Raw genomic sequence first — 14,258 nt, 5'->3', positions numbered from 1 at the left:
TAAGAAAAAAGGCCAATTTGAATATTTAAGAAACAAACTGAAATTTTACAATGCTACTGTGATGACAAATGAATAATTTGAATCAAAGATAAGTTAGTTCCTTCAGATGGATAGTTCATGGAAATGAATTGAACTTGTAATATTGTCTTTACATCTTAAAGGGATAGTTCACCCAAAAATAAAAATGTATGTCATTGTTTACTCACTCTCTACTTGTTCGAAACCTGTACAAGTTTTTTTTCTTCTGTTGAGCACAAAAGATATTTTGAAGACCAAAGTTAGTAACCAAGCAGCTGCTGGTAGCCATTGACTTCCATAGTATTTTCTTCATCTCCATACATAGGGAAGTCAATTGCTACCGTCAGCTGTTTGGTTACCAACATTCTTCAAAATACCTTCTTTTGTGTTCAACAGAAGAAATTCATACAGGTTTGGAACAACATGAGTGTGAGTAAATGATGATAGAATTTTCAATTTTGTGTGAACTATCCCTTTCAGTTTACATCGGAGACATTATTTAAACATTTATTATTAATGGGAAAATAAAAAGCACATTAAAAACAACTAAATGTTGCTCATTTTGTTGCGAATATTAGATATCACGCCTACATGCAAGCACTGTAATGGTGAAATTCTGTATTTTTTAAAACCTAAATTAGATTTTTATAATAAGTTCTTCATAATGTTCTGAGGAAGGGTAGTTCCAGTCCTCAAGGCCCTGTCATTCCTGCCCCAGTTAAGACTTTAGCTGTGACTGATGACCGATGCAGAGGCCGGACTCAAGATTTATCGGGACAATAAATGAGATGGGCTGCTCATTGCAGCGGACTGTGATTACTCAAACGTTTGGCACAGACGAGAACATCAAACATCTGTCCATACATTTTTACAGCGGACACAGCTTGAGAATCCTATATGTTTAACATTCACAGTAATGGCACACACTAGTATTCAGATCAGTGCTGCTTACACAGGAAATGCCCATAATTTACAAGTAACACATGTTGTTGTTTATAATGAATTCATGAGCTTACATTTTAAACAGTTTCTAAGTCAAGCCCCTCCTGTTCTCAATGGTAAGCCCCCCACTGTGACAAAATCATTGAGGGGAATTTATGATATCATAAATTGGCCAGCTAATGAATTGGATGTGAATATCAATGAATATTTTCTATCTATTGTTTTGCGTCCATCATTCTCACAATGCCATTACACTAGTATTGCCTGTGCCGCTTTTCACAAAGCTGCTGATATTTCTATTGCACATATTCCACTCAAAAACAAACATGATCAGTGTAGTTGGATTCACAAATGAACAAGTCTTATAAACCAGGTCTTTTAATGAATCAGTCACAAGTTATTGGTTTGAATCAGTCTGAATGAATCTTAATGAAGAAAAATCAAATCTGAATGAATCACTGGATCTGTTCAAAATAATCACAAACTCTCTGGTTTGAATGAGTCTAATGAATCCTTTTTTAAATGAACTCTAATCAATCAGTCTTATCGGTTACTTAATAAACATCTGAACCACAAGTTATTACTTATAGTCATACTCAACTCAAAATCAAGGAAAGAACTGTTTTGTGTGTTTGAATCACTAGCATTACTTACTGGAAATATTTAAAATTTTACTCTTGAATCTTTAAGACATTCAAATGTTTAATTCAATAATTTTACTTTATTTAATGTATTTGATAATGATAATTAATATGAAGCATGATTATCAAATGTATACACAAAATCTTATATTTTTCATATTTATTAATAATGTAACCTTTCAATGTTTTAAAGATTCAGTTTATTAAATTGTGGTATATTTATTTTCATATTTATATATTATGGAAATACATGTACAAACACACCAATGCGATTTAAGTATAATTGAGATACTATTGTATTCTACTAGATTCAGTTAATATTAATATATTATAGAATTAATATTGAGTTAGTTTTTTATATTTTCAGTTTTCATTTTAATTTTAGTTATATCATTTTGTTGTGTTTTTGTCATTTTTGTAATTTTCTAAAAATGTCTAAGTAGTTTTTATTTCAGTTAAAATAAATGAATTTCATTTCATTACACCATCCCAAAACTTGCTTTGATAGCGCCCCTGAAACAGAATAGTACACTTAGATTAATCACCAAATGCACACATATGTGTACACTGATTGTCCTCACCACCGTAATTGATTCTAGAAAACAAAATTAAGGTATCTTTGTGAGAGGATATTTGTGTAAATAATATATGAGGAGTCAAGGCGGAGAGTCTGTGTAATCTGTGTTATCATGGGCACACCTGCAGACACTTCATCACAGGGCATGCTAATTTTTAGAGCATTGTGGAAACACAGAGGATGCATTATATAATTAGTTTCTAGTGGGACCACTTATGTCAAGTCTCTCTATTTATTTAGTGGGTGAGCCAAATAACAATACGTCATTGCCCAAGACGTCTTAAGAGATTCCAAAGAGCAAATGTGTTTTCGGCTCTGCTTTTCTTGTTATTCATTTTACATGCAGGCGGTTTTGCAGTTAGAACTGACCTGTCACTGTACTTGTACAAGTGAAAATTTAATTACACTACGAACATGAATTATACATAATTTCAGCCTGGTTTCATGCCAAAGAATGTGTTTTCCATTTTTCAGTCTGTGTGTGAGCGTTTCATTTTATGTTAAACACCACGATATACTTAAGTGCTACGCCTCCAGGTTTCGACTATATATTACTGTTCAAAATTTTGGGGTTGGTGAGAATTTGTTTAAAAAATGTTTTTGAAAGAATTCTCTTACACTGATCAATGCTGCATTTATTTGATTAAAATACATTATTTGATCAAATTACAGTAAAAATTTTAATATTGTGAAACTCTTAATATACAGTAATTTGACCTTTTTATAACAATGACTGGCTACTTCAATATGTAAAATGTCATAACTCCCCAAAAACGAATATTTTATTAACATTTTTGGAGGTGTTGCACCACATTTTAGATTAAAGTTGAATTACTTCTCTTAAAAAATGGCATAAAATTTTGAAACATGAACTTGGAATTTTATGTATTTTACACTATGTTTTTAGTTTTCTCTTTTCACCACAGACACTCTTATTTGTCATTGAGCCACATGTTGTTTACTGGTCTTCAGTGTGCTAAACACAAAAGTCTGCTCACCTTCCATCAGCAGGGCATGTTTCCTCAGTCCTGCTGTCGTGAGACTAAAGCCTGGCAGTCTTAGTACTAATACATAATGGCAGACGTGCGGCTATTCTTTCTCAGTATCAAAACCTGTCTGATTACCTGCCTTTTATCAGATAAAGCCACAGGGCAAAGAACAAGATAAAACAGCAGTGTTGTCTCATTTGAAGAGATCAGGCTATATTTAGCAGAAGCTTTTTATCCAAAGAAACAAAACAACTGAAGAAATCAATATTTCTTTAATAGCTTCAGACACTCAGAGTAGCAAATCACACAAAATTAAAAGCGAGTAGGGTAAATAGTTAAACGACAAACAAGACTGAGGAAATATTGAGGGAGCTGTGGAGTTCAAGAAAAGATTGTCTTCGCATGCAGGGGGTAAATTGTCAATTGGATGCACTGAGATTTTCTTTCTAAGCCTTAAAATGATATCTGAAGAGCAGAATCCATTGGTTGTTATGAAATAACTGCATTTTTGAAAGGCCAAAGCCTCAAGACCTCTGCACGCACCAATAGAGAAATTGTATTCGGCTATCTTGTTAGAAAATGCCAACGCAGAGTGACTGATTTTTATTGTCAATTTGGTTCGTAAGCCATAAGACGATTTTCCAATAACAGCAATGAGGAATTACTGAGGCACAATTTTTTTTCCTGCTTGCATAGTTCTGTTTTTGCTCATTTTATGTTTGTAATCTTTATTGTTTACTGGATTCTGTGCTTTTTTACGACATTTCTTCAGCCAGGGTTACTGACTGGCATGTGGTGTAGCCCACTACAGGTGATGTAAGGTCGTAGAAACACGGAGGACTGTGTCTTTCAAAAGCAATTACTCAAGAACACCTACTTTCATCTGGCCACGAAGAAACTCCTACCTTACGAAATATGTCTTGAAATTACTCGGGTGTCATAGCAACAACTGAAGGCAAGAAGACATACGACCACATGAAGATAAGTGCAGGTCATGCTGAAAACCAGTCCATGCAAGACTAAAACTAAATTGAAGAAAAAGGGAACAAAACAAATGTACTTGGAAAAGCTGCAAATGGCAAAATAATTTTAAAAAAGCTCTAATTTTCTTCTCGGATACAGTACAAAAGCAAGCTGAAAAGAAAGTAATGAGATAAAAAGACTCTGTATTACATATTTCCATTATGTTCACTTCACAGCTGTATTCAAAAACAAACGTACAGTGAAATTAACATGAACAAATGACTCTAACGAGCCAGTTCTTTTAATGAATTGCTCAAAAAGACTTTTTGGTTGAGTCTGTCTGACGAATCCTTCACTTAATGAACTCACTAAATCTGTCAAAGTGCTTATAAACATCTGATTCACTGAAATAACATCTGATACTCTTACTAAGCTGCAAGTCATGTCAGTCATGTTTGTCTCAAAATTAAGCTGTGCATGTTTAAGTTTAGTTTCTCAAATCTTTTAAATAGACCATTTAAACACAATTTGTCATTTGTGTTTGCAAAAGTTTGGTATTTAAATGACAAAAAAAATACAGAAAAAACTTAAATAGTTTATTCATGAACAAGTGACTCTAAAGAGCCAGTTCTTTTAATAAATCGATCAGAAAGACTTATTGCTTTGAATCAGTCTGACAAACCCTTCACTTATTTATCTCACTGATTTTGTCAGGTAGTTATTAACATCTGATTCACTTACTGTATTTTAAGATTTTAGAAAGTTTGGTCATATGACAACCTGTAGTCAAGATTCACTTGTCATTTGTTTTGTTTTGCAAAAGTTTAGTACTTAACAAAAACAAACTATCAGAGATGAGTAATTGGCTCTAATAAGTCAGTACATTTGAATCATTTAAAAAGATCTATTCGTTTGAATCAGTCTGATAAATCCTTCATTTAATGAATCTGTCAGAGTGGTTATTAACATCTGATTCACTGAATGAACATCTGATTCACTTACTGAACTACAACTCTTTCAGTCATGTTGGACTGAAAAGTTTTTTTTAAAACTCAGGTTTGTTCATATGACAACCTATAGGCAAGATTAATTTGTGTTTGCAGACGTTTGGTATTTAACAAAAACAGACATCCAATTCAGCTAACATAATCCGATTAATCAACAAATTACTCTAATGAGGAATAGCTCAAAAAACTTGCTGGTTTGAATCAGTCTGACAAATCCTTCACTTAATGAACTCACTGAATCCATTAGATCATCTGACTCATTTAATAAACCACAAGTCTTTCAGTCATGTTTGACTCTAAATGAAGCTTTGTGTATTTAAAAATTTTAGAAGCTTAATTTTGTTCATATGAAACCCGGTAGGTGAGATTCACTTTGCAGAAGATTGATGCTTACATAACAAAAACAAATGTACACATTCTGATTCATGAACAAATTACTGCAGGGAGCCAGTTCTTTTATTGACTCACTCAAAAAGATTTGCTAGTTTGAATCAGTCTAATGAGTCCTTGATCTAAAGAACTCATTAACATCTGATTCACTGAATGAACATCTGATTCACTTACTGAACTGCAACTCTTTCAGTCATGTTGGACTAGAAATGCAGCTTTGCGTATTTAAAGATTTTAGAAACTCAAGTTTGTTCATATGAAAACCTGTAGTCTAGATTCACTTGTCATTTGTGTTTACAGAAGTTTGCTATTTAAAAAACACACGGCAGCTCGGAGCTAATCTCACCAACTCTAAATTTCCCCAGCGTCCGTACACATGACCTCAGGCACTGATGAAACCTGCAGCAACAACCCAAATCCTGTGAGTGACACTTCAGCCACACTCACTGAGCAGCGTAATCTCACGGATCAGACTGGAATCTGAAAGCCCCAGCTATGGATGCTCTGGTGGGCTTAGAGGCAGTGGCACCAAAGCCTGGATGAGTCCCACCTCAGCCCCTCCTCATTCTTACCATCCACACATGCTGGACTGGCTCTGGTAGTGCCGGCAATCTGGCCCTTCCTGCAGGCACACCTGGCCGTCTGCCGGGCGATGGTCCTCCTTGGCTGACTGCTGTCCCTGTCCAGAATCACGATTTCACATGTACCCGCCACCAGCTGACCTGAATGAAGGACAAAGAGTTTAGAGAAATGTCAGCTGGGCTTTCAAAACCATCTGGATGAGAATCAAATCTTTAAGAAAATGTGAATGGTGCCAAATTCCCTGCTACAGTGCTAGAATGATGTGGCTGGTTGCCAGTAGGGATGTGCGCAACGACTAATTTGACTGTCGTTTCAACGAAAGTTTTGTATCCGACTAGTCTAAAAGCAAGAAACCCCCAAAAAATGGCAAGAAAAAAAACCTCTGTGCGTGCGTGTAGCATATATAATAGCCTATATTTGAAATACTTAATCTATGAATCATACTGTCAAATCAATGAAAAAACCCTCAATGAATTCCGCTTGCCACACATTTGCCTAGCGTTATCATCATTTCATTTTAGGCGGTCGTTAAAAAGAAAAAAAAGAAGAGCATACACTCAACGTTGGCCAAAGCATAGCTTATTTATTCAAATCAGCTGGGGAAATGCAGAACAATGGAATATCAATCAATAGCCTGACAGAATTCTTAATCTTCATATAACGTTAACCAACATATTAAAACACAAGTCAAAAACAATAGGAAGGTTTATCAAGAAATAGCATTAAAACGGCTTTTAAAAACGTACTTCGTGTAATGCCCATTTTACTTACTCAGACCATGCGTTATTTGTTCAGTGAAATTATCAACGTGGTCTGGTGAAAGACGGGACCTGAGGCGATTAACAATAAAATTCCTTACACTGAACTGAAGTCGCAGGCATGCAGAGATAATGAAAAGCAAGCCGATAGAGTTTCAGAAAGCGCCTGGACACCCCGCCGCAACTGACACGAAGAAAACGCATGTGAGGTCTGAGGTAAAAATTTAGTTTCCGCCCAGATAAACTTTTTAAAATAATGTATTATTTTTCAATCGTTTTATTTTAACTTATTTCAAATGTTTTAAATGCAATGTTAAAATGATGGTAATTTGAATTATAAAATCATGTTTTTCTTTTTCTTTTTTTTTCTGTCGTGTAATCGACTATTGTTTTCAGTGTCGACTAGTAGGAGCTGTACAGTTTAGTCGACTAGACCCGCACATCCCTACCAGGGTGTTGTTTACATGTTCTGAGTGGTTTTTAGCATGTTTCTATGTGGTTGCTAAGGTTTTATGGGTGGTTGCTGGCCCAAGTCAGTAATTCCGGTCCTTAAATGTGTGCCAGGTCTAGGGCTTTATGATTAATCGAAATAAGGCTGCGATTTATTTAAATAAATGTACACACTGCATGTTTCCGAGTGAAGTGCAGCACTGTGTTTATTTACAGACAAGCGGCTTATGATCTGGTGTTTTCAGTGTCTCAAATCGGCTCATTTCACAGTACATGTAAATGCGTCACATAGACTCTTCTCTGCTGTGTCGCTAAAGGTGTGTACAACCAACAATGAAAATTGTCATGAAAAAATACAATGGAAGTCAATAGGGACCACTTTTTTTGTGTGTGTTAAGCAGAATAAAGTAAGGTACATATAGGTTTAGAACAACTGGAGGGTGAAAAAAAGATGACAGAATGTTCATTTTGGGTGAACGGCCCCTTTAATTGCATTTGGGAACGCACCATACACCAAACATCTCCCCATCATTCTATGTAATAAGAAGCCCTTATAAACAGCTGTTAACAAAAATAGAGAAATATTAGTATTTTAATATGTACAGTTATTTACAAAATAATTGTATTTTTCATAAATATTCTTTTTTTTTTTTACAATGAAATATTACAAAAATATTACAATTAGCAATATTTCTTATTTTTAATATTTCAATTAAGGTTATTATTATTATTGTTGTAATTTATTAATAATAATAATAATAATAATTGCTAATGGTAATACTAGTATTATAGTGATTGTAAGTATAAGTATTGTATAACACAATATATAATTTTTACATCTTGCAAAACAGCATTTTTAATTGCAATCCCAGAGTTTATCAGAAAATTTAATTAAATCATTTTTCCACAAATTGTACAGCCCAACTCAGGTTCCTTCTTCAGTGTAAGATATGGATTTTTTTCTTTTGCTCGATTTATCTTCTGGCAGGTGAAAATAATGTCTGATTGCTAAGAAAGTAATAGCATGGTGCATGATTTGATAGCATAATTGTAGCAGAAATGGTGAGAGATGAGTAGGGATGAGGGATGTGGGATGAGCGATGTGGTTAAGTTTAAAGGTGCATATATAAGCCATTTTATTTTTTGCTTTTAATGAGTAGAGAACCTTTGATAGCAGTGACAGTGTTCTACTATACATATGTCAGAAGCGAGTCCTCAAACTGATTACTATGTATTAAACATTTTATGAAAATCAGAAACAGAAAGATGGAAAATAAGCAAAAAATATAGAAAAAAAGAATCGAAACATGTCGCACGCCAGATTTGAGCCTGCGTCTCCCATTTGAGCACCGCAATGCACTGTATTTGTAACTAGCCCACAGCTTTGACAGAATAAATGGATTTTTATGGTGCTGAGCTGTTAGTTTCCCTACTAATATTGTAGACTGAGGCATCACCCTTGTTAGCAGACTGATGGGGACCAAGTTCTGCTGAAGCTGCACACTGCAGCCATTGTTCAATGTTCCTCTATTATCCTGCACCTGCATAAACAAGAATCTATATACACGCTCTCATCAAGCCAGTGCAATATGCTGGATATGGACCTGTGACGGTGAATCATGTCCTAGCGGTGTCGTGTCAGCGGAAAAAAGCTTGATGAATCAGGGTGGGCTGCAGATCCACAAACAGATAAGCAAGGTACAACCTCTTGAGAGAGTGCTTATGTTAGAAGATGATTTATCCAGCGCCAGGACGCCTCAACACCCCCAACCCCCTCACAAAGAAATGCGATATAATTGCGATATAATTTATATTCATAAAAGGAATGTATATAATTAGGTTATCCATTGCCAAGCTTTCAACAGGCAGTCGGTCACAACTGGTATTACCTGCAAGACAAAAACTAATCTAACCACTACCACTGATCATAAAGAGTGTTCGTGTCAATGCACAAGCTATCTCTTTCAGGAATCTAACTGATCATTAGTTTTGTTATTACCATACATCCAGTAAGCATTTTCACATCATTTCGACCCTTACATAAAAATATGATTTTATATTAGTATTATTATTAATGTACAATAAAATATAAATATATAGCAATAAGAGAGTAAAAATAGAATAGAAAATAATAATAATAATGCAAAAAATAATTATAGTAATTATTAAAAAATATTAATAATAAAAACTATAATTAATATCAATAATGTGTAATAATAAAAATAATCAATAATAACAAAAAAATTGAATAAATTAAATAATATAATATTTTTATTTTTAATTTATTAATATGTTCATTAATTCATTTGTCTTGAGGTCACCAGAAACCGCCAGAATTGAGCTTTTCACTTCCATTTCTACTCCTCTCTCTAGTCCTTATAATTGAATGGTCTATTTTTTCACGGTTTCTGTACACTGTAAAAAAAATCTAAAGTTGGGAAAACTTTAGGAGATTTTTGAGTTTTCTCAACTTGTTGTTTTCAGTCTATACAACAAAAAGTCAAAAGTCTTCTACAAAAACAAGTTAAGAAAATTAAAAAATCTCCTGAAGCTGGTTGCCTTATTTATACTTTTAAGTTTTCTCACCTTTTGATTTTTTTTTATAGCTGACTGATCAAGCATGGACTTGATTCCCAAAACATAAGTATTAATAAAGAATTGTGTTTAACTGCTTTAATGACTGTCTGAATTAGATTGTGACAGATGCACAACAGACACTAAAATCAAACTTCATAGATATTATTAAAAGTAAACTCCACAGTCCACAGCCAGTAATAAAATGAAAATAATGAAATAAAATAACTGTTGACTGGGGAGGTCTGAGTTACAATTCAAACTAAAATATGCTACATAAACAGATACAATCAGTCTGAATTGATCAAGTATATTGTTAAAAGTAAACTAATGTTCATAACATTGTAATCCACAGCCAGTAATAAAATAAAATAACTAAATGAATTCTCTCGCTTAACAGAGAAGATTTGAGTTCTCCAAGTTACAATACGTTTCATAGTACTTCAAGCACTTTTATCTCAGAAGATCAAAGAAAATTAGATTCCTTGTGATATGGCTGCTTTAAACCCCATCTATGCTACAGATAGAGAAAATTACATTCACTACTGAAGAAAGCGTCCAATCAGAGAACTGCATCTGAGTGTTGCAATCATTAGCAGTATGTAGTCTGTGAGCCACTGTGATCGAGTGTAGCTGTGAGTGACATATGAAGGTGTTTGTCTGTAGCACATGATGGATTATAGCATCTTCTCGGCTTGATATGGCGGCCGCTGGAGTTATTGACATGTAAAATTACCTGTATGTCTGTGTATGTCTGTGTATGTATCCAGCTCAAGTTTGATCTACAGTGTGTGAAACGGTTCATCTGACCAAACATGCATGAGCTCCAACACAAACGATGATGGATGGCGCTTCCACCAGAGGTACTGAATGTAAAAGCACACCCAGGCCGGATTGGTTTGGTTTGCATATCTGTTTTTATACATAAATAAAAAAATACAGCTTTTTTGCATTTATGAGCATAGCTGGAAATCTGTTTGCCCCAGGCGGCTAGAGAAAAGAAGCCATAACTTTCAGAAACACATGGAGTCCTCGCTCTCAGCCCATCACCGATTCATCAGGATGCGAAGCAAGCCCATCACCTTTTATTACACCCAATATTTCAGGCGACATTTGAAACTGAGACGGAAATATTGTGAGTTTGTCAAAACTGCCAAAACAAACATAAAAGAATCTGAAGGAAAGTTCTCCAGACGACCCTTGTTGCTAGCAACTCCCATCATAAAATACCAAGAGAACTTTCAATTCAATCTATTTTTGGGCAACTCAGTTGCTGGAGCGCTTCAGTGATTATTGGAACATTTTCAAGAGGTGATTTGATTTTTTTTCCCCCTCTCGGTCTGTTTTCCTCTTCTTCAGACATAATTTCTCACTCTCCTGCTCTTTCGCTCTCTCTCCGCAAAATCAAATATCAGCATTCCTCTGAGTTACAAGAATCAGAAGGCATTGCTCTGGTGTCTGCTCTAATAGCTGTACGTCGGCTTTTTCTCTCTTCAAAGACTCCGAATGTAACTGAGGCTCTGGATAAAGTGGAATCGTTGATATGACAGGGCAGACACTTCAGCATTACATCATCACAGAATACGATGCGAGCGCGACTGGCAGGAAATGAGAGCGCCGATGTGGGTGGAAACTCCTCGTTATCAAAGTTGCTCTGAATTCAATAATGTATTCTTCAAAATAAGCTCTCTGATTCTGCAGACGTGGGACAAAACAGGCTACGGATGTGAAAAATAAACGTTTATGTACAGAGGAATCATTTTGGGTTTCTTGCTGCTTCCATTTTGTCACAAAATATGTTTTTTGCTCGCTGTAACTTAGTGTCAGGCCATCAGATGAAAAAGTCATGTGTACTCAGTTATTTATAATAAACATTTGCAAATCTTACTTTCATCTACAATTAAGAAACAGCAACAGTTTCAAAATGATTTTCTACTATTGAATTGTCACCACAGTCTGAAAGAAATTATGACAAAATAACCATATTTTGCATCACGCATACATTTACATTTAGACATTTAGCAGACGCTTTTATCCAAAGTGACTTACAAATGAGGACAATGGAAGCAATCAAAATCAAAGAAAGAGCAATGATATGCAAGTGCTATAACAAGTCTCAGCTTAATGCAGTACACGTAGCAAGTTTTTTTAATCATATAATAAATAAAAAGGAAACAGATAGAATGGGAAAAGAATAGAGCAAGCTATAGGCCTTTTTTGTTTTTGTCAATCAGAAGTCAGAAAGTCAGAATTATAATTGATACATACATTCATATTATCATTGCATACATCAAATGCACTCCTCTTTTTTTTTTGCCAGCTACAAATAATTATCTAAAAATCACAGTTTTGTTATAATTTGTATTTAAAAAGTAAAATATAGCAGTTAACTGAAATAAATAAATATATATATATATATATATATATATATATATATATTTTTGTTTTTGTCAATCAGAAGTCAGAAAGTCAGAATTATAATTGATACATACATTCATATTATCATTGCATACATCAAATGCACTCCTCTTTTTTTTTTGCCAGCTACAAATAATTATCTAAAAATCACAGTTTTGTTATAATTTGTATTTAAAAAGTAAAATATAGCAGTTAACTGAAATAAATAAATATATATATATATATATATATCAGGCATGGGCCTGTGTGAGATTTTGACTGTATGATAACCTTAAGCAAAAATTTCACGGTTTCACGGTATCACGGTATTGTTGTTACAGCGGAGCGGGGAGTGGAGTGGTAATATTTCCTTAAGAGCGCAGAGCGCCTTTCTGAAGATTCCGCTCCGCTCGCTCAAAACGCTCAGCGCCGCTCGCTCAACCCAGAATGCTGTTTGGTGAGTTGCTTGGGGAGAGTTAGTAAAGATTCATATTGGAATCTGAAGCGGCACATTGCCAGAAAGCACGAGGATGTGCTACGCAAACATGGTGCCGCAAAAGGTGAGCTAGTTACATACCATAATAAATGAATAAACAGGTAGGCTAAGGTTATATTCGGTTGTACGGAGCCCTGATCATGACATGCAGACAATCACGGCCAACGAATTTAGAATAGGCTAGTTCTCTTTTATGCTAGGACTACATTATGGCCACGAGTTAAGTATTTGTTCTCTTGTTTAGGCTTAGCTTCAGCATGCTTAATTTTAGACAATAATCCAAGAATTTCGTTACAAACAATTAGGCCTACTAGAGAAATTTTATGTCGGAGCGGAATCTGAGCGGGAATAGGTTCACGGTGAGCGTGAGCGGAATATTAACGGAGCGCTTGCTCGGGCGGTTAGAGCGACTGAGCGGAGCGCACGTCCATAGAGTGGAAAACGTAGCGGACCGTCACACCGCTCCGCTTCGCTCACATGCTCTGACTGAAACCAAGCGGCAACCTTCCGGTCTCTCTCGTGAAACCAGCACAGAACTTAGTGACTAAAACTGCAGTTCATCGACTGGCCGCTAGAGACTGGCTCCAAAAAGGAGACAGTCACATAGACTCCCCATGTTAAAATGCCCAACTTTACAGCAGAAAAAAACGTTTACAGCCTGGTACAAAAAGTGGTTTTGGTCTATATAGCTAATTTTGAGCAAATGTTTTTATAACCAATCGGTTTAAATTATATTAAGCCTTAAAGTTCTGCATAATTAAGGGCGTGGAGAATTGAGTGACAGGTGGATTGCTGCTGCTGTCACCACCGTCGAGCTAGGTGGGCGAGTGAGGGGGGCGTGTTTTCAGTACCCACCCCCCGCCTCTTTGCCCATTTTCGATTATCTGGGAGTGACGCGCGGTGACGCGCTGCCAAAATGGCGACGGCCCGCTCCGCCCACTTTGAGCTTCAAAAACGCCCCTTCAGAAACCTACGGGTGACGTCACGGACACTACGTCCATGTTTTTATACAGTCTATGGCTGAAACACTGCTTTAATATGAACTATACAGAGACAAGATGAAAAGAAAATACCACGTAAACTTTTCTGAAGACAGTCAGTTCCCCTCAGAAACACATTCATATAAACCCCCAAATCAATATTGAGGATTTTCTTCCAATAGTTCGTGCATCATGAACGGTGAGTGATCTGCCTGCTACAGTATTTTTTTTTTTTTCCGTCTTCAGCGTCTCTGGCCTGTATTAACGGGCATTTACAGACTTCATATTTTCACATAAATTACATTTTGGAAAATGATTGCATTGCAACGCAGTTTGTGCAAGTCCAGAACAGAGACGAGTTGCAATAAGACAAAAAACGGCCGATTGCATAAGTTCCAGGGGCAGCTCCTTAAGTTCGGCCATCCTACATACACGTGACTGACCTGAAGCTGAGGGATTCCTACACGTTCAGTCTTTGTGGAGACATGAAAAAC

General features: G+C 35.6%; 1 protein-coding gene across 2 annotated transcripts in view; it reads right to left on the bottom strand.

Annotated features, from left to right (window-relative positions):
* Nucleotides 1-14,258, bottom strand: part of LOC107598818 (protein FAM19A5-like) — a 54,574-nt gene that overhangs the window by 6,084 nt on the left and 34,232 nt on the right. For both annotated transcript variants that reach the window (XM_016290249.1, XM_016290250.1), the window contains exon 2: nucleotides 6,100-6,249. In XM_016290249.1, coding sequence (XP_016145735.1) covers nucleotides 6,100-6,249 — 150 coding nt within the window. The remainder of the gene's footprint in view (nucleotides 1-6,099; nucleotides 6,250-14,258) is intronic.

Source organism: Sinocyclocheilus grahami, unplaced genomic scaffold (assembly GCF_001515645.1).
Source record: "Sinocyclocheilus grahami isolate Dianchi unplaced genomic scaffold, SAMN03320097.WGS_v1.1 scaffold257.1, whole genome shotgun sequence".
NCBI lineage: Eukaryota > Metazoa > Chordata > Actinopteri > Cypriniformes > Cyprinidae > Sinocyclocheilus > Sinocyclocheilus grahami.
Note: the sequence above shows the minus strand (reverse complement) of the source record. Positions and strands in the feature narration are given on the sequence as shown.